This window comes from Psammomys obesus, unplaced genomic scaffold (genome assembly GCF_907164565.1).
Source record: "Psammomys obesus unplaced genomic scaffold, mPsaObe1.curated_primary_1811, whole genome shotgun sequence".
Lineage (NCBI taxonomy): Eukaryota > Metazoa > Chordata > Mammalia > Rodentia > Muridae > Psammomys > Psammomys obesus.
In genome coordinates this window covers 3,750,833-3,771,849 of record NW_026596415.1, presented here as the reverse complement: position 1 = coordinate 3,771,849, position 21,017 = coordinate 3,750,833, and the positions used below count along the sequence as shown (strand labels likewise).

Here is a 21,017-nt window from a genome sequence, read left to right as displayed (position 1 = left end):
AGAACAGGAAGGTCAGCAGAGGCCTGCTGGAAGACCCAGAATGAGGAGCCTAAGTGAGAGCTCACCGGGGAGCCAGCTCGTACCTGACCCAGGGAGGCAGCGAGGCGGCCATCCCAGGCCACACTGTGCGTAGAGGACCTGTTAGCCCACGCGATCTTCAGAGTCACAGGTGAGCCACTGTCCCAGGATCGCTGCACCTACATGAGGGGGAAGCAGAGGATGGACTGTCACCACCTCTGTGAGGGAAAAGCTGGCAAGGCTGTGGCTGCCTTCATCTTTCTTGTGGAAGTGGGGTTAGAGACTTCTGTCCCTCTTTGTAGGTGTTCAGAGTCCCCTACTGGAAAGCTTGGTGACAGGATGCCAGCCAGTCCCTTCTGGGTCCTGATGGATGAGCCCTCATCTGCCCTCTCCTCTTCCATGGGAAGCTCCTCAGCTTAGCCCTGGCCTCAGGGCCTTTGTGCTTGCTGTCCTACAGTTCACATTCCTGGGGTCCTTGGCTGATAGCCTCATCTCTCACACAAGTCTCCCCCAGCCTTACAAATCTAGTCCCCAGTTTATACTTGCTCCATGGTGCCTATAACTGGAATGGGTTTTAAAAACCCATTCACCTGCCTGCATTCTGCTGGCCTAGTATACTCCAGCTGTGTTTGGCATGTGGGACTGAAACCACGCCCCTTGCCTCCACCTTTGGGCACCTAGTGCAGCTGGCTGACCCCCAGCCATGATCCCTGAGCAAGGAGGGGGGTCCCCCAGGGTCTCCTTGCAGCCCCACTGCCCACCTGGTCTTTGAGGTTCCAGGCTACAGCCAGGTCACCCTGATAGCTATCTCCAGAGTATTCTGAGGTCAGGCGGAGGCTGCAGCGCCGTGGCAGGGACAGAGACAGCTGGTTGGCAAACTCCACTGTGAGAAGAGGGGTGGAGAGGGTGTCAGCAAGTTCATGTAAGGTCATGGCAGGAGACTGATTCGGGGACTCAACTGATAACCAAGCACTCGGGCAGGCGGCTGCACTCTCACATGCCCTACAGAACTTGGAACCCACACATCCAGTCACGATGCCTCTTAAAGCATTCTCACAGTCCCCACGGGAGCTCTGTTCTCCTTTCCTCCTATCCCAGTGACACTGAGCAGCTGACCCACACCGGCCCAGCGTCACCTCTGAGCCCTGGCCCTGGCCCCAGGACACGCTGCTGGTCCTTGAGGCCAACAGAGCACCACCGCCAAGCCTTGGCCTTTAGAGGTCTGTTGCCATTCCTCTCCTGAACCCCGACTGGCCACCATGGGCACGCCTTGGCCAGCTACTGCTGGCTTCAAACCAGATTTAGGTGACAGCAGAGAGGGCTGAGATCAGTAGGGATCACAGAGATCAACACAGTCCCCTCCCCTTAGCCTGTTGCTGATGGTAAGATACATGAGCTTACCAGGACCCCCTGGCGACATTAACGACCAGGTAGGCAGTAGGGCTGGAAAGAGTCTGGGGGGTTACTTTGCTCAGGGATCTTGACCACTTTAAGACACTGGGTCTCATTCAGGACAACTTAGGGTCTTTATTACATTTATCTGTGGGTGCACATGCGTGTGCCACGATGCAAGTGTGGAAACGAGAGAACAACTTGTGGGAGTTGGTTGTGTCCCCGCCAAGCAGGTCTCAGCACAGGGTCAGCACCTGATGAGGCGCTCCGCCCACAGAGCCAGCTCACTGGCCCTGGTTTACTTTTGTTGTTAATTTTGATTTATTTGAGACAGGGTTTCATGTAACCAAGGATGAACTTGAACTCCTGACCTTCTGGTCCCTACTTCCTGGGGATTGGGATTGCAGACACCTTCTCCCCACCCCCACTATTTTTTAAGGTGCTGAGGAATAGACATTCTAGACAAGCAACACTATGAACTGTGCTGTGATCCCACCCTCTGTGATTTTGATGACTTGGGGGTTTCTAGCTCTCTGCCTGTCTCCTCTGAGGTCTGGGCCTTGGGCTGTCTTGTATCCTGAAGATTCCCCAGGGCCTGGAAGAGCACCAAGGACAAGTAGTCACTCACCTCCGACCATGCCTTCTGCCCCTCAGCTACTCACCCTGAAGATGGACGGTTCCCATGGTCCCTGAGGAGGGCCCAGAGAGGCTCCCGTTGAAGGCTACCTTCCTGCCATTCCACAGCACCGCCTGAGACATGATGTGGGTGCCTTGTGCTCTCTGGAACCCCATCCTCAGGACCAGCTCTGTGGGAAGTGCGCTGAGCTGGAAGAGAATGGGTGACCAGTGTGGAGTCAAGCCACACACCGCTTGGGGCAGGGAAGGGGAGACACATCCAAAGGAAAGGAGTTGTGTGTGGATTGTTGTTTCCACAGTGCTAAATACGCCCCAAGCATGAGCAGGAGGGAGAGGGTGGGGGTGTGAGCAACAGAGGGTAGAGGACCTTCAGCTCTGCAGACACTAAGCATGGTCCTGAGCAGGGCTCCTAACCTCTCAGCCTGTTTCCTGTCTATGAAGTGAGGTTAGAATAACAGCGCCCGTTGTTCCCTTCCTTCTCTCTCCTTTCCTGTCTCACTGTGTAGCCCAGGCTGTCCTGTAACCCATGACATCCTCCCTAGTGCTGGGACACTCAGGCAAGCTCCTCCTTGGTTAAGAGACCTTCTTGCCTAGTCTTGTCTCTTTACTACCACCTGCAGGCCAATCTCAGCACAGCAGCTACAGGGACCTGACTTTTTCTTTTTCTTTCTTTCTTTCTTTCTTTTTTTCTTTCTTTCTTTCTTTCTTTCTTTCTTTCTTTCTTTCTTTCTTTCTTTCTTTCTTTCCTTCCTTCCTTCTTTCTTTCTTCCTTCCTTCCTTCCTTCCTTTCCTCCCTCCCTCCCTCCCTCCCTTCCTTCCTTCCTTCCTTCCTTCCCTCCTTCTTATTTATTTATTATATTCACAATTTAATCACTTTATATCCTGGTTGTAGTGCCTTCCTCATCTCCTCCTGGCCCTACCCTCCCTCCCCCTCCCTCCCCAATCCCTCTCCCCTAGTCCACTGATGGGGAAGTCCTCCTCCCCTACTGTCTGACCCTAGCCTATCAGGTCCCATCAGGACTGCCTGGATCCTTACATTAGCCATATAAAGTATAGAATAAACATACTAAAATCCAAAAAACTAAAGAAGCTAAACAACAAGGAGGACCTGAGGGAGGATGCTTAGTTATCATTCAGAATGGCAGACAGGATAGACACTAGAAGTTGTAGAAGAGAGGGAACAGAATGGGAGTCTACCACAGATGTCCTCTGAAAGACTTCACCCAGCAGGGCATCGAAGCAGATGCTGAGACTCACAGCCAAACTTTGGACAGAGTGCAGGGAGTCTTATGGAAGAAGGGGGTGATAGAAGGACCTGGAGGGGACAGGAGCCCCACAAGCAAACCAACAAAGCCAAAAAAGCTGGGCCCAGGAACTTGACATTTTCCCTGAGCCTGGGAGGAAGGCAGAATCCAGTCTGTGTGACATGGCCTAGCACCTGCAAAGAGCACCTCTTCTTGCCATCCCCACTCAGCCTGCCTGTTCCAGCTCAGGGACTTCTAGATAGTTCTCAGGCTCATTCCCACCCCAGGCCCTTAGCATGGAATGCTCTTTCCACAGACTTGCTTGTCGTATAGGGTAGCTCAAATGTCACCTCCTCAGGTGACACTTTCTGACCTCCTAATCATATACATACATAAATACACACATATATATATACATATACATACATAAATACACATATATACGTATATGTATATATATATACATATACGTATATATGTGTGTGTATGTGTATATATATATATGTATATATATATATATATATAATTTATATGATTCCTATCACCTGCCTCCACTAGATTATATATTCAGTGACAGTCAGGGCTCAGTAGTTCTGTTCTGTGCTATATCCCATCTTCTGGAGCAGTGCCTAGGATCTAGGAGAAGATCAAAAGATAATAGAGGTGAGACATGGGTCCGAGGGTCCCTTCCATCCATTTGTCTCCTTCAGAGCCCATCTTGTTCTGTCCCCACGGAAATGAAGTCTTGAAGGCAGCTTTTCTCGGTTAGGAGGCTACCCACCTGGGGGAAGGCCTGCTGCAGCTGGATGACATTGGCTAGGCTATCCTCAGCAGCAAGCAGGCTGCTGCTGACATGGAAATGGCACTCCCCCACCTCTAGGACAAAGGTGCTTTTCGTCTCATCCTTGGTGAACCGGAGCTAGTGAAGGCAAAAGTGTAGGCGATACCACCCTCAGCCAGATGATGCTTGGCCTCAGCTCTGCCTTCCAGAGCCCCAGACCCAGGGCCCTACAGATGAACAAACCCTGGGATGAACAAACTCTGATGAAGTAAGGGTCTTGAGGAGAGGTAGGGCCTACCTACTACCTGCCCTGTGGCGCAACACTGGCAAAATTCCTCATGCTCTTAGGTTGTGACATTAACTTGCAGACTGGCTTAGACAGAGATCCTGTTGTGGCACCACTTGTGACCACAGAGGGCAGGGTTACACGAGGACAATGCTCAGTGAGGTAGAGTTGGCCAGGGTGGCTCTCCTAGACAGGGTTATGGTATTGACGCTAGATTGTCGGCCTCCTGAGCCTTGGCCATTTAATCTTACAGAGAAGGATGCTTGCTCACACCTGTCAGCTACTCTGGTCGCTGGGGAGGCCGTGCCGTCTTCTGGCCTCTGAAAGCACCAGGCATTCATGTGGTGCTCACCGCATATTGCAGGCAAAACACCCATAACAGAAAATAATAAAATAACTAAAACTTTAAAATAGTGCTTCCAACAAGCTCAGAGGCCCTACCAGCATGTTCAAGCGGCTTCTCACAAACAATCAAAAACTACGAACAGGCCTTCTGTGGGCTGACTGCCTCGGCACACCGGAATGGCAAATGAGGGCGTTGAAAGAAGCTTAGCGATGAAAGATGACACGCACAGTCTAGGCAGTGGGCATAGACAGGCTGATGAAAAGTTGTCTCACTTTTGTATCTGAAAAGTTTCATAGGAAAATGTTGGGGAGCTGGAGGCGTGGCTCAGAAGTTCAGAGTGCACACTACTCTTCCAGGGGAGCCAGGCTTGGTGTCCAAACCCTGTCAGATAGCTTCACCTGTCATTCAGGGGACCTGATGCCCACTTTTGTCCTCTGCAGGCACCTACACCCACATGCACATAAAAATTAAAGCGGTAATAAAAATGCCAGGTTACACAGGGAAGGGATAGGAGAGTCTAGATCTAGAGTCGGCATTCAGATCGACTTGGCCTGCAACCAATTGGTAAAGAAAATTTCATTTCGGGCATGTATGTGCGCATGCACGCGTGTGTGGACACCAAAGACTGATGTCAGATTTTTCCTCAGTCATTCTCCACCTTGTGTTTGAGACAAGGTTTCTCACTAAACCTGGAGTTTGTTGATTGAACTGGCTGTCCAGTGAGCTCCAGGGATTGTCTTCACCCACCCACCCTTGGATTATATGTGTGTGCTGCTATCTATGCCTGCCTGCCTATCTATCTACCTACCTACCTACCAACCACCTGTCATCTACCTACCTATTATCTATTCTCATCTATATCTATCTATCTATCTATCTATCTATCTATCTATCTATCTATCTATCTATCTATCTGAGAAAAAGTCTTACTATGTAGCCCTGGTTACTCTGGAACTTACTTTGTAGACCAGGCTGGCCTTGAACTCACATAGATCTTCCTGTCTCTGCCTCCTAAGTGCGGGAATTGAAGGAATGCACCATCATACCTGACTGTGCCTGGCTTTTTCTGGGTGCTGGGAATCCAAACCCAGGTCCTCTGCACTATCTCCAAGCCCCCACCCCCTTTAGATTGTTATCAGTCTTGTTTGAACATTTACATACTGACCATAGTAGCCAGTGTCCTATACTGACAGGACTGTGTGGCTGTACCAGAGACTGGATAGGCTTGTGGCTCATATCCCACACCCCTAAGCTTGCTTTCTAACTTTTTATGTCACAGTTTGTAGACTTCTGTTCAAGTGTAGTGAAATAAAAGTCGCATGGTACAAAGCATTCTGTGCAGCTCTGGGTCCTGCCATGGGTTTGAACTCAGGGCTGAATGTTTGAAAAGACCTTACTGAAGAGTTGGGGACCTTTATTATCCAAGTGTTATTTCAGCATTCAGGTTCATGCCAGACTTGATGGCGTGCACCTGTAACCCCAGCACTTGGGGAAGCTGAGGCAGGAAGAGTAAGAGAGAGTAGTGGTAAGTTCAGCATTAGTAAGGGCTACACAGTAAGTTCAAGACCAGCCTGGGCTGCATAAACAGATGGTCTCAAAATAAAAACCGGGGTTGCGGATGTAGCTCAATTGGTAGCATTCAAGAAGCTCAGGGTTCACTCCTCAGCCTTCCATAACCTAGGTGTAGTGGTACACACCTGTGTTCCAAGCACTCAGTTAAAAAGAAAGTTCTAACCTGGGCTGCATAAGACTAGATCTCAAAGGAACTAAACATGCTGATTTGTAATCATACTGTGTTATGTAAAAATCCTTGTTCTACAAAGAACTTGAAGTCTTTAGTAGTAAAGATAGAGCCTCATTAACTCAGTCACACTGAAATCGGTTTTGTCTGGCTTATGACACGGTCACACTATGACCCTGTTTTGATCGAAACAGGGTCTCATGCAGCCCATGCTGGCCTGAAATGAACTATGCTGCTGAGGCTGACCAATACCTTCCAGTCCTATTGCTTCTACCTCCCTAGTGTCAGGGTGACATCTATGCCTGGCTTATGGGGTGCTGGGGCTAGAACCCAGGGCTTTGGGTGTGTTAGGCATTTCACCCACTGAGCCACATCAATGGTAATTTTCCTGTGAGGCGAAGCAGTCTAAGTAACAGGAGAAAAAACTAAGACGGTTTCCTTTGACTACAGTGCTGTGAAAACAGGAGAGGGCTGTATACAGCCAGCACTCTATAAACAAAGGCAAGCCAGGACATGACCAGGACAGCATTGAACAAAGCCTGGTGGCTGGTAGGAAAATGCAATGGCCAGGAATTGAGGTGGGAGGTTTACAGCTCAGTGGTAGAGATCTTGGCTAGCGGGCATGAGGCCCTGGGCCAGGCCTAACATAAGATGTACAGGCAGGAGAGATGGGGAGGGAAGGGTGAAAATAGGGAGGAAGCAGGAGAGGAGAAAATGGGATGTGGGGGAGTACTGGCCAATTGGCAGGTCTCATCACTAACTGTCTTTACCAAGCAGCCATTCTGTATTAGTCCCTGTGCCAAGGGCTGGCATTCCCTGTAGGAGCTCCGTATTTGGGAACTAGCGACAGACAAGGATACAGTGACAATGTGAAGGCAGCCGTCAGCCATCATCTAACAAGCCACCCTACTTACCCAGGCCTCCCTGTAAAGCATTCAGGACGAGGGGCGCAGCGTTGGCTCTGCTGGAGGGGAAGGGCTGGGGCATCTGCTCAGGGCATGCCAGGTCGGGGGTGGTGGTGGAGGTGGGGGGTATCAGACAACAGGCAGACCTCCCAACTCCCCAGAGTCCCCTGGGTCCCTTGGAATGTAAACACAGATGTTTAGGAAAGCCAGAGGGGGAGCCAGAGTTGGGTGGGGTTTGTTGTTGTTGTTGTTTGTTTTCTTTTGTTTTGTTTTTTTGGTGGGGGGTAGTGGCTCACTGGGGCCTACTGCAGGCTCCGACAGACATGGAGGACATACATGGAGGTGCTGACACACACCGTAGCTCAGGCTGCTCAGGAGTGCCTGGGGCAGCCTGGAGCTACTCAGGAGCTTCGGGTGCTGGGGCATTACCTTGGCTGTGGAAGGGGCTGAGTGGGGACAGCAGCCCAGGAAGGAGGGGGGGCGGTCCCAGCCCCACAGCAGCAGCTCCGTGCTGGAAGCAAGGGAAGAGAACTAGAGCTGGCACCAGGTCACCCAGTTCAGCACACTCCCCAGGAAGAGGGTCAGACAGCCCCAAACGTGGGTGGTCTATCCAAGTGTGGTCACAGTCACCAGGGGCTCATGGTCCCATGGGCGGGGGCAGCTTCCACCCAGCTCTGGCACCAGGAGCCAGTTCCCCACCTTACACCCCTCAACCTGAGTTTCCCTATAAAGGGCTGAAATTGGCTCTGGACTGTGTGTCTTCCACGGGCCCAAACTCTTTGGTTTGCATAGCAGGAGCCCTCGGGTGTGGGTGGAAGGACTTATGTACCTCAGCCTCCTCCCAGGAACCCTCTATGTAACCCTTCCACCAGTTGTTTATCTGTGGGGTCATGATCTTTACAGCCGTCATCTCCTGGCTTAGCAACCAGAAATGTCTCCAGACAGTGCAAAGCCTCCCCCAGCTGAGAATCAAAAGGTGGGGATTGAGTTCAAGAAGGGCAGCTGATAACCCACACTCCACTTAACAGGAAACAGTCCTAAGCGCTATACCAGTCTACTAAGACCAGTGGCTGGAGAGAGACAGACAGACGAAGACTGAGAACCCATTTGTGTTGCCCCAGAAATCAGGAATGTTAAGAGCTATATGACCTTGGAAAAGCCTCTCTGTATCTCTGAGTCTCTCATTCTCTCTTCTCAGTGGGTTGTGGTGGTTTGGGGAGCCACCATGCCTCATTGGTGCCCATCAGTGCCCACTTGCTGGCTGTCCCCAGTTTCCCCACACCTGGGCAACCCCCAGAACTGTCAAGAGCCCCACCTATTGGCATGGTTCTGGCCATGGACATGGAGAACCAGCATATCCTGGCTGTCAAAAGTGAGTTGCAGGGATGAAGTCATGTCTTCCAAGGTCCAGAGTTCTCGGAATAGCAACTGAGGTAGGGGGGGGAGAGAGAACAGGACACAGAGTGTTAGGAGTGCTGAGTACCCTGGAGATCAGCTGAGTACCTCTGTGATCCATACCCCTGAAGCAAGACCCTGCTCTAGCCTGCAGGCACTGGCTCCTGGCTGCCCCTGGACACGGGGCTCACAGGCAGGGCTCAGGTGGTCCCAGCACGCACTGCAGCCAGACACAAACAAAGATCCAGATGGACTGGGGAGAGAGGGATTTTGGTCTGCTCAGTTTTGGGGTCCAAACTCTACATAAGGGGGACCACTAGGAACTGCCCTCTCCTCTCATCAGAAGTGTGGGACAAAGACAATGGCATAAGGTGGGCCATGAGTACAGAGACTCGAGAAATGGTGCAGCCCCTTGTGGAGGGGATCACAGAAACCCCGATTCAAGTTCTCACCCCACTGCCTGCTTGCTGCATGACTTTGAGCAATTAGTCTAAACCTCATGTGTGACCCAGAGACTGATGGGGTGATCTTTTGTGCACTGTGTAAAGATGTCATTGTATTACTCAAACGCTGATTTCTGTACCAGCAGAGAGCTGAGTACAGGTTGGACTTTATTCTCATTCCTATGGCCACATCATATTGTGTAAACACTCCCTCCAACAACTTCTGATTGGTTTAATAAAGAGCTGACCGGCCTATAGCAAGGACAGAAGAGAAGAGGCAGGACATCAGGACAGAAAGAGGAACTCTGAGCAGGAATTTGAGGTGAGATTTGCCAGCTGGATGTGGAGGAAGAAACAGGTGCCAGAGTGAGAGACCAAGGAAAGGAAACAAGCCACATGGTAGAACATAGATTACTATAAAGGATAATTTAAGGTAAGAGCTAGTTGGGAACAAGCCTATGCTAAGGCCAAGTATGAATATAAAAGGTCTCTGTGTCATTATTGGGAGGCCGTGATCCAAGAAAGTCCCATTATAATTGGCACCAAACAGTTACAAGAGCCAGTGATGGCCCTGTCACCATCACCAACATCATCACGGCCCGTGGTGTTCTAACATCCTCAGCTCACAACCTTGATCCACACAGCTACATGTAAAGGAACATTGTCTATCTCCATGTCACACATAAGGAGACTGGGGGCACAGAGGGGCATCGGCTCAAGATGGATGTGCACCTCAGTGAGGGTCAGAAGGATGAGAGGAAGCAGAACGGCCTGAGTACTGTTCACGGCACTGAGTATTGCCTGCGGTGCTAAGCAATGCTCATAGTTCTGAGCCATGTCTCCTTGGCAAAAGGAAGCTGGACTCTATCTCTGATTCATTACTGGATGAGCAGAGAGGATCCTGGCCAGGAGCTGGAACATGGCTGCCAGACACCAGGTCTGTGGCTGAAAGGGTTTGCTTGGTAGGCATGGGCTATAACTGTTGTGTTTTTGTTTTGTTTTGTTTTCAAGACAGGGTTTCTGTGTGCAGACTTGAAGGCCTGGAGCTCCCTCTGTAGACTAGGCCTGTCTTGAAGTCAGAGGCCCCCATGCCTCTGAGTGCTGGGACTAAAGGCTTGTGCTACCACACCTTGTCCACAACAGTTTCCTTGTCTGTCTGTTGCAGCTGTTTTAACAGAGCCTCTGTAAGCTGTAAAGTGAGTGACCACCTGTCACTCCTCCCATCACACACTGGATGGGAGGTAACGCATTTGGAGGTGGTTTCCTGGCCCTGTGGGCCCTCACCTGGCTGCTGAAGGGTAGACCCAGTCTCTGGAAAGCTTGCACTGTGTGGCTACTGTTCACCGTCGCCTCCAGAGTGCCATTCGGCAGCCGAGCCAGCAGGGCCGTCACATCCACACTGACCCAGTTCCTGCCGCAGAGGGCCACGTGGGCCCAGGTCTTGGTCTCTAAAGGCAGAATGACAAGAGCTGTGGGGACTTGAACTCACCTCCCTCCCAGGCCAGGAATGCAGCAGAGACTGAAATGGGGGTGTGCTGCAACCCATGGACATTGGCAGAAAACGCTACCATGTAGGCCTAGGAGGGATGGTTGACTGGCCTCGGGCTAGCCGGTCACCGCTCCAATCCAAGCCCCCATGATTTCATCTATCACAAGGTACTCCCTAGACCTTCCACCGAGAAGTCCTGCCAGCTCCTGCCTGCCGCCCGTCCCTGCTGGGCGTCTTCACCACAGCACAGGGCACAGCAGCCTAGGCACCCTGGTCATGCTCTACCGCGTGTCAGAAGTTGGAGTCATGCAAGGTGAGGTGCACAGCTTAGGTCTGAGCCCAGGGGGCGGCCAATGCCTCGAAGCCCAAGCCTTGATTTTCTCATCTGTAAAATGGTTGCAGCCCACCCACCTCAAGAAGGCGCCCAGGTGACGTCACACCCAGAGGAGCTGGAGGGGGAGTGCACAGGGGTGAGTGACACATTTTTTCTTGCATTATCCCACATTCAGCGACACATGTCTGCTATGGTAGGGCAAGGGAAGGGAAGGGACATGGGTCTCGTGCTTGGGGACACCTAGCTGCCAGGACACCAATAAACAGAAAGCATCACTGTGTGCTGGGACAGCTAGATACAGACAGCAGTGGGGGAAGGGAGAGGGTGCTCCTGGGAACTAATATACACCCCAGCAAGCCCAATGTCAGCTCGTGAGTGGTCTCAGCCCTCAGTGTGAGCAAACCTCTATTTATCCCCCAGGAGGATGAACAAAGATGGCAACATTTGAGACCAGAGGAAAATGATGCAGATGACAGGGAAACTACCCAGGGTTCAGAGCCAGGCCCCTGCATCTATCTGGAGGACAGAGGAAGGCAGAACGTGAAATCAGACTGCCTGAGTTCAAGGCCTGGCTTCACTATTATAAACTAGCTGTGTGGCCTGAGACAAGTGACTCAGCCTCTCTGACCCTCCACCCCTTGTCTGCAGAAGGAAAGGAGGGAACAGGGAGAAATGCTGGAAGGGCAGTGAGGTGTTGGTGCTCTGAGGCTCTGCTGGTTAATATGGGCTGCCAGCTGGACAGGATCTAGCATTACCAAAGGGCTAAGCCTCTCGACACACCCATGAGAAAGTTTCTAGAATTGCAAACAGAGGTGGGAAGATCCCCCCTAAGAGTGGACGGCTCCATCCCGTGGGCTGGGGTCCCAGACCAGACAGAAGAGACAGCAGGCTGAGTGGCTGTCTCCATCCCCCTGCTTCCTGACTGTGGCTGAGATGTGAGCAGCTGCCTCAAGCCCCTGCTGCCTCTACTCTCCCATCACCCAACCCTCCCTTCTCTAAGTGGCCGTCAGTGGCTCACAGTGGCCCTTCCAGAGCTGACTTCCAGCGGATGAGAGAGCGGCAGTCACGGTGGCACACTAGTGCAGAAAGCTTGCCTGGCAGGCACGCAGTGCTCCCTCCCTGCTGGCTCTTACCTTCTCCTCCCCCTCACTTAGGGTTGACCTGTGTTCCCACTCTAAAATCTTACCTGTCATACCTGTATGACCTGATTAGAAGATGGGCTCTACAGGTGTGACTAAAGCAAACAAAGTAACAATGGAAGTGTTGGGATCTGAACCCAATACCACTGCCCTTGTAGGAGAATAAAAGAAGGAAGGTGGTCCCATGCAGACAGGACAGGCTGGAATGATATGTGTGGCTAGGGGACACCCAGCTAGCAGAAGAGATCCCTTAGGACCACTGGAGGGAGATCAGGCCACCAGTGCTGTGTTCAATGTCTGGCCAGAATTCAGAGAGTAAAACTCCTGCTGTTTCTAGCCCCCTACTTTGGGAAATTGTGTACCTCTCAGGAGTAGCTCCTGGAGGCCAGGCTGACTTGGTGTTCCCAGAGCCCAGGGTAAGCCAGGTCTGCCTGGGTCAAGGCTGGAACTAGATCTGGGCCCAGGGGATGCTGCGCTCTGGACCTAAGCTCACCATGCATCCGCAATTCAGCCTGTAGATCAGCCTCACCAGGGACCCCGGCCTGCAGCAGGGCCTCACTGTCATGTTGGCCGTGGCCCCATAGCTCCAGATGGCCTTCGTGTGCCCAGTAGCTCACAGAGTAGTTGATGGATGTAGGGCCTGCCGAGATAGGTATGGAGTGCTCAAAGCTGGCGTCACCATCATGAACATCCACAGAGACCTGCAGGGACATGGTAAGGATGGACCATCCCAAGCTGGCCACATCCCAGACCTCCAGGGACTTCAGGACCAAGGGATGGAAGCAGGCCTGAAGTCAAAGGGATGGAAAGAGCAGGCCTGAAGTCAAACATTCCCTTGAGGGAAGGGGAGTACAGAGAGTGGCCTGGGACTCAGGGACAATAGCCAGAGTGAGCCTGGGAAGAGGGAGATGCCCTATTAGGTCCACAAGCCTAGGGCTGCTTAGCTCCTGTACTTGTTCGTGTTAATAAAGTTTTATTAGAATATGGCTCTGCTCTTTCATCAACTACTGCCAATGGCTGCTGTCCCCTATGGGAGACTGGGAGATTCCCATGATTTTCCCAAGATTTTCCTTTTTAAGATTTATTTATTACATATACAATGCCTGCACCCCAGAAGAGGGCATCAGATCTCATTATAGATGGTTTTGAGCCACCATGTGGTTCCTGGGAATTGAACTCAGGACCTCAGGAAGAGCAACCAGTGCTCCTAACCTCTGAGCCATCTCTCCAGCTCAAGATTTTCCTTTTTTTTTTTTTCTTTCCTTCTTTCTTTCCTTTTTTAGACAGGACTCCTCTGTGTAGTCTTGGCTGTTCTGGAACCCACTATAGAGACCAGGCTGGCCTTGGACTCACAGAGATCCACCTGCCTCTGTCTCCTGAGTACTGGGATTAACGACCACCATGCCTGGCAGGTTTTCTTGTTTTATTTGCTCTGCAGAGAAGCCTACTAGCCTTTGCAGTAACACATTCTCCCTTCCTGTACCTCCTTCACCTGTCTCAGGCCTTAGGTAAAATCTCCTCCCCCATGACTGAGAGAGACAAGGATAAGGGTTAGGATGGCATTCCTGGCCGAAGACGTCTGCAGTGTTGGCTGTGGACCAGGGTTGTTGCTATCACCCAGGCACACCTGGTCTTAGGCTGCTCCCAACCTGCCAGATTGATACCACTAAACAATTTCCCTGACTCAGATTCACACTTTAAAAACACAGTCCCAGGGCCTGGGCATAATGGCACAAGCCTTTAATCCCAGCATTCAGGAGGCAGAAGCAGGTAGATTTCTGAGTTCTAGGCCAGCCTGGTCTACAGAGTGAGTGCCAGGACTACACAAAGAAAACTTGTCTCGAAAAAACAAAAACAAAACAAACAAAAAAAAAAAAACCCCAAAAACAAAACCAACCCACACAGTGCTGTGAGATGTTCTCTCTGTGAGCACATGGGAAGCTTAGACAGAATGGCACTCATACCACAGTGCCACAGAAAGCCCCACGTATGCCTGACTCTATAGTGCAGGGGGTTCCCCAGCTCTGAGGCCCCACATCGTGACCAGCTCTGCTGGCCTGTCCTCACTGTGGGCTGCATGCCAGACCTCTGCAGGCTCCTCCAGTGGGCCTTGTATGTGCAGGAACAGTGGCACCTGTGTTCCCACAGCTTAGTGTCCCTCAGAGCCAGGCTCACTGGGGAAGCCCCTACAGCCTGAACACGCTTGCGACCAGGTTCCCTAGCAAGCCCTCATAAGGTTGGCAGGCAGTCCCAACTGTGTGCAGTTTACCCTCTGCCTGGGTCCTGGGCCCAGGAATTGGGAGAGGGCACTTGCTACCCTGCATTTAGCACATTGATCTGTAGATCTTCCTCACCCGCACACGGCCAGGGAAGGTGCACGTGGAGTCCTGGAGTCTACCTGACTCGTGATGCTTAGAGCGCCCACCACTGGCTGCCATGCAGGGGCTGGCAAGAAGCCCTTAGGCTCTGAGCTGACAGAGGACTGCAGGCATCTCGGACTACAAGAGGAACCATGCCCATGGGGATGAAGACCAGGATATGTTACAGGGAATAAGAGGAGATCGGGGACAAGGGCCACAAAAGTCACTTCAGCCAGGGTTCCAGCCCTAGACTATCCTACCAGCAGTCCCCAGTGTTAGCCTCTGGTGTTGGCCCCATGGCTCACTACCCTACCCAAGTCAGACCCTGCTGCCTGGAGAGGCCACCTTTCCGTGTTCCCCTAGCACAGCCCCAACAGCTGGGCAGGCAAAGTGTCTGCACCACAGCAGACCTGTGGAGACAACAGGGGAAGGTGGTAGTTTCTTCCCTAAACTGACCCTGAAGAAAGCACCTGTATGCAGATACTCACACTTACGGCCCTGCGGCGAGGCCAACGTGGACAAACAGTTCCTACAGACAGGGCACACGGCTGCAGCAGCCACTCCTACAGGTCTCTACAGGCTAGGCACTGTTCTAAAAGGTTCCTCACCTCAGCCTCTACAGGAGGCAGTGGCTGCCAACAGCTCACCTTGCGGATGAGGAAACAGGCATAGAAATCTGCATGCTTGACCAGGCCTGTGACAGGCACAAAGGTGACTCTTCTTGTGTGGGGGGGAGGGGTGTGCATGCATGTGGGGTGGATACCCGGGTGGGGCTCACGTAATCGAGGCAAGCATTCTATCACTGAGGCACAACCACAGCCCTCTTTTAAATTTTCCTCTTGAGACAGAGTCTTTGAACTTGCAATCCTCCTGCCTCAGCCTCCTAAATAGCTAGGATGATAAGCCTGCTCCTCCAAGCCTGGCTTCACTCTTCACGAACATGTGAGTGATAGTGGGTGGCTTCCTTGTGGTAGTTGCTAGCCATTGTCAACCTCTTAGGATTTAGAAGCAGCAAAGAGATAGGCATCTGGGAATGTCCCCAAGGGAATTTCTAGACTAGGCTGAGGTGAGAAGAACCATCTAAATTCGGGCAGCAGCATTCCCTAGGCTGAACTCCCAGACTGAATAAAATGGAGGAAGTGAGCTGAGCACCAGCGTTTATCTCTCTGCTTCTTGACTGTGGATGCAGCGTGGCCAGCTGCCTCATGCCTCTGTGCCCTCCCTGCCACCACAGACTGTGTACTAAAACCCTGAGCCAGCAGCAGGAAAAACAACTACTTCATTTGTTTAGCCTGCAAGGTCCCTTGCCTATTGCACATTGGTCCAGATCGCTTGTCACCCACCTGGATGTGACCATGGCCATATATGGAAAATGGGCGGCCCCAGGGCATGTGGCTGGCCTCAAAGCCTGTGGCTGAGGAGTCAAGGCTGGCACTGGGATGGCAGCTCACACTCCACAGTGCTGAGTGGCTGGAAGACTCCTGGGCACCTGTCCCTCGGGTCCCTACAGGCGAGACAGTAGATGGAGGAATGAGACTGTATAAAAGGGCCTGTCACAAACCCGCTATGTCAGGGTGGAAGCTGGAGTTCTATAGGAATCCTGGGGTCCCGCTGTCCCCAAAGACTCCAGGTGTGCCACATACAAATTTTCCTGTCCCCTAGAAGTGGTGATTTCATCTGATCCAGCCACCGACTGCAATTCCTGTCCATATCCAGGGTCAGACCTTTGTCCCCATGGGATCTCTGCCCAAGTGTTCGAACAAGGGACTGGATTGGCAGTGTATCTGCTGTTGCCGAGACATCTGGGCCTCTCCAGGCATCCAAAAAGGAACGAGAGCAGGAGGCCAGATCTGTCCCACAAGCATAGGTCCCAGCAGGGTCAGGAGCCACAGAGTTCGCTTTTACGCCCTGCCCTGGGTTTCAGGACTTCAGAGTTTGAGAGAAGCCACTCGGCAGATGGACCCTCCTACCTGGGTCACTCAGTGGGCTGCAGCTGTGAGTCAAGCTGCCCGAAAGCTGACTGTGCCCGGGGTCCCCGGAGCAGGTCCCATTCAGGGGCAGGCTGGTCGAGTCACCGTGGATGCTGGCCTGGCCCCCAGCGGCTCCGGAGTAGGTCTGCAACCGCCCTCTCAGCTGGAGCTTTCCCGGCAAGTCCTGGCTACAGTTCTGGGCGAGGGCGCAGGCCACCCTGTGCAAGCTGCTGCCCCCTGTCTCCTCATGCTTGTCCTGCAGGAGGAAGCTCAGCATGGCCGAGGCGGTGGACACCGTAATGGAGCCTGGGGAGGAGTGAGGAATGAAGACACCATTGAGTGAGAAGTGCTGGATTGTGGTACGGTGATGCCGACGCTTGTGGAATGCACTGTGGTATGCCAGCTCCTTGCAGCGTGCTCAGACCCACAGGAAGTGTTTACTGGTGAGGCATGTCTGCTGACACCCCCGCACAGGCCTGCTGTGACAGCCTGATGTACATAGCACTGAGGAAGCTGTGAGAGCCAACCTGGAATTCCAGGGCTAGGGAAATGGCTCACCCCAGCTCGGCTCTATCTCAGGGTCCACACATCTCCCAATACAACTTCCTCAAAGAACGTTCCAACAGCCGCTCACACGCTCACAGTGCTCTGAGGGAACCCACATTGCCATGCTGTGACAGGCCATCTGGACTGTCTACTTGGCAGGATCTAGAGTCACCTAGACACACACCTCCAAGCATGTCTGTGAGGGGTTTCTAAGCTGGGCAAACTAATGTGGGAAGAACCACACTAGGCGTAGGCAGCACCATCCCTTGGGCTGGAGTCTTAGGCTAAGTAAAAAGACGTTTCCTGACTTGGGATGCTGTGTGACCAGCTGCCTGATGCTCCCCACCATGCCCTTGCAGCTCCAGACTTGGCCAACAAACCCTTCCTTCCCTCCTTTCGTTGCTTGTATCGGGTATTTTTTAGAGTGAGAAAGGTAACTGAGACATGCACTGCAAAACGTGGGCCTTAATCTCTGTCCTCTGCAGGTGCATAGCAAGGCCCAGATGGCATGAGAATCTTGAAAATTAAATGCCAGCCAATCAGGTTTCAGCCTGGGAATGACCCATGTGTGGTTAACTGAGATGTTTGACAACGGTTCAAAGGAGACTCAGTAGAGACCAGAAAGACTTTTCAATAATAGTGCTGGAGTAATTAAATATTTAAGTAAAGTTGTTCTTGCTATTACTAAGTTAAATAAAGTATGCTGGGGATGTGGCTCATTTGGTGGAGTCTTTGCCTGGCTTCCCTCCCTGAAGGACATAAACTAGGTGTGGTGGCACATAGCTGAAGCTCACCCTCCCCAAAGCACAGCACGCCATGGGCTGGGAGAAGGGCAAAGAATTGGGGTCTTGAACCCTGGGCCCCAGGGCAACGTAGGAAGAGCACTGTGGCCACACATGCTTGGGTTCTGTCCCTTATGTGAAACTCTGACTTTCAGAGCCTTCAACACATCATCAAAGCACACCAGTTCACTCGGAGGTTGAGCTCGGAACAGGTTAGTCTGTTTCTGTCTTACCAATCTGTTTCTGTTTGGGTGCCTATCTGGACCTTTTTTGGTCGTCTGATCAGTCGTTCCGATAGACAGATGTGTCAGAATTTCTGTGGTACCAATCCATTTCTGTTTAGGCGCCTATCTGGACCTTTTTTTGGTTGTCTGATCAGTCATTGCGATAGACAGACGTGTCAGAATATCGCTTGACTGGGAACTGGAGGACGCTTCAGTTTGGGAGGCTAGGACCGGGATGGTCCTCCTCCCATCTGTTTCTTGTCAGAGATGGCCACCTTGAGGCAGCCTCTCAGTCAGAATTCTGTGGTACCATCCGTAAGGGCATCCTTGTCTAATTGCCTGTCTTGTTCTCTTTGTCTCTATCGATGTTTCCTCTTTGATTTTCTTGACGGACGACTTTATTATGGGATAGACTGTGATTACACCCTTATCCCTCACCCTTGAGATATAGGGCACATAACCTCTCAGTTAAAATTTAAAAGGGAAAAGGACAAACTTTCTGTTCCTCAGAGTGGCCTACTTTTCAGGCTGGGATGGAGCTCGGAGAACTGGCTGGGCAGAATGCTCACACCCTCAGAATTGGCCTAAAACCTGCCTCCTCCAGCTGCTGAGCAGCGGTTCACCCCACCCTCTTCCTCCTTCCATCCCTCCTCCCATGGGCTTCAGTCAGTGCCAGCTCTAGGACAGGGGCCGGAGGGATGGAGCTACTTCTGGTTCTAAAGATTAAATTGTTTGCACTGATAAATTTTGGTCTTATGGTTATGCTCTGTAGATTCACTCCTAAAGAAGATACTTTGTTTTGATATTGCAAAAACTAGTTTTAAAAAATGTTTATATACTTAAGGTGATAAAACATTTAAAGTTTATCAGGTTTTCAAAGCAATAACCCTTGGGCAGTCTAACAAAAAATTTAAAACAGTTTCTTAAACCTTTGGGGAGGTCAAAAGACCTTGGTATTTATTTTATTACTTTTGCAAAGTAAAACCAAGCCATGCTGTTTGAGCCAATTAAGAAAACTGCAGTTATTACAGTGTATCGTGTCAGGATGGTAAAGATCTATAAAATAATTTAGTATATTCTATACTGCTGAAAGAACCCATATGAAGGACTTTAATGAAAGTTTTTATGTTGTCTAAAAAGCAAGAGAGAAAGCAAAAAGACTGGAATAATAATAAAGAAAAGAAATGTCAAAGAAAAAGAATAGTTTGTCTAAAGCAAAAATGTCTGGTTAAGCCAGAAGAACCAAGCTATAAACCTGAAGGTAAATAGAATGTTGTGGAGGGTCCATGTATGTATATGGGGCCAGGGGGTGTATGAACATATGAATAATGTTTGTTTTGGTTCTTTATACCTGCAAATATGATTTGAAAAAAAAAAAAACTGTGTAGCCCAGGCTGGCCTTGAACTCGTGATCCTCCTGCCTCTGCCTCCTTCAGCAAATCCTACTGGTCTGTGCCACCAGGGTCTCACACACTGATGTCAGAACAGCCATTATCTGACTTCATAAGATTGAAACTGGGTCAAATGGAAAGCACCATGGAGGGCCGGAGATAGGACCTCATGAGGAGAGTGCTCATGGAGCATGCCCAGAGTTGTGGGTTCGAGCCGCAGCACCACGGAAACCAGACACAATTGTGCATTCCTGTAATTCCTGCACTCCAGAAGGGAGACAGAAGAATCTAGAGTTTCAGTTCATCTTTGGCTATATAGAGAGCTGGAGGCCAGCCTAGGCTACACAGGACCCTGTCTCTGTGTGGTGGATTTGAATAGGAAAGGCCCCACAGATTCATGTGTTTGAATGCTTAGCCCAAAGAGGGGGAACAATTAGGAGGTGTGGCCTTGTTGGAGTAGGTGTGGCCTTGTTGAAGGAAGTGTGTCACTATCAGGCCGAGCTTTGAAGTCTCCTAAGCTCAAGGTACACTGAGTGTGGCACACAGTCTCTTTTTGCTGCCTGTGGATCAAGATGTAGAACTCTCAGCCCCTTCTCCAGCACCATGTCTGCCTGCACGTTGCCATGCTTCCCGCCATGATGGTAATGGACTAAACCTCTGAAACTGTGAGCCAGCCCCAGTTAAATGTTTTCATTTATAACACTTCCCGTGGTCATGGTGTCTCTTCACAGCACTGAAATCCTAAGACACTCAGGAAAAGAACAAAAAACAAAAACAAACAAATAAAAAAAAAACATGATGGAGGGACTGGAGAGATAGCTCAGTGGTTAAGAGCACTGTCTGCTCTTCCAAAGGACCCGGGTTCAATTCCCAGCACCCACATGGCAGCACACAACTGTCTGTAACACAAATTCCAAGGGATCTGACACCTTCACACTAATGCACATAAAAAAAATTAAATAAATTTAAAAAACATGATGGAGTCTCAATCTGAAAATCCAGAATGTTCTAAAATCCAAAACTGGTGGAGCACTGACTCTGTTCTGAATTTAAGAATTTGGATTTAAGAATTAGTAATCTAAGCAGGTAACAAGCCAAAGACCCTGAAACACAAAAACACTTCCATCCCAAGCATTTTTGGGTCAGGAGATTCTTTCAAAATAAAATTGGAGCCGGGCCATAGTGATGCACACCTTTAACCCCAGCACTTAGGAGGCAGAGGCAGGCAGATCTCCTGCCCTTGCAGTCTACAGAGCAAGTTCCAAGGCATCCAAAGCCACAGAGAAACCCTGTCTCGAAAATTAAAACAAAAATAAAATAATATTGGAGGCAGGGTGAACACCACAGTGCAAATGTGGGGACCAGAGAATAGCGTGCAAGAGTCAGTTTTCTCCTTGCCACATGGATCCTGGGGATCAAACTCAGTTCTGTTGTGCCTGGCAGCAAACACATCTTGTCCGGCTGGACCACCCCTCATCTGTTCTAGAAAGTATGCCTGAGAAGCTGTGTGCCCAGGTGCCCCCTCTGGAGACAACGTTCACTTGAATACTACAGGCTCTAACAAGTCCTACATAAGGACACCTCTGCAGGCTCTA

General features: G+C 50.9%; 1 protein-coding gene across 1 annotated transcript in view; it reads right to left on the bottom strand.

Moving 5' to 3' along the window:
* The window catches only part of LOC129669480 (uncharacterized), a 99,734-nt gene that overhangs the window by 11,098 nt on the left and 67,619 nt on the right, over positions 1–21,017 (bottom strand). The window contains 10 exon segments of the mRNA XM_055597758.1: positions 78–197; positions 780–901; positions 2,073–2,235; positions 4,072–4,209; positions 7,779–7,860; positions 8,665–8,777; positions 10,472–10,635; positions 12,643–12,937; positions 15,157–15,203; positions 16,480–16,785. Coding sequence (XP_055453733.1) covers positions 78–197; positions 780–901; positions 2,073–2,235; positions 4,072–4,209; positions 7,779–7,860; positions 8,665–8,777; positions 10,472–10,635; positions 12,643–12,937; positions 15,157–15,203; positions 16,480–16,785 — 1,550 coding nt within the window.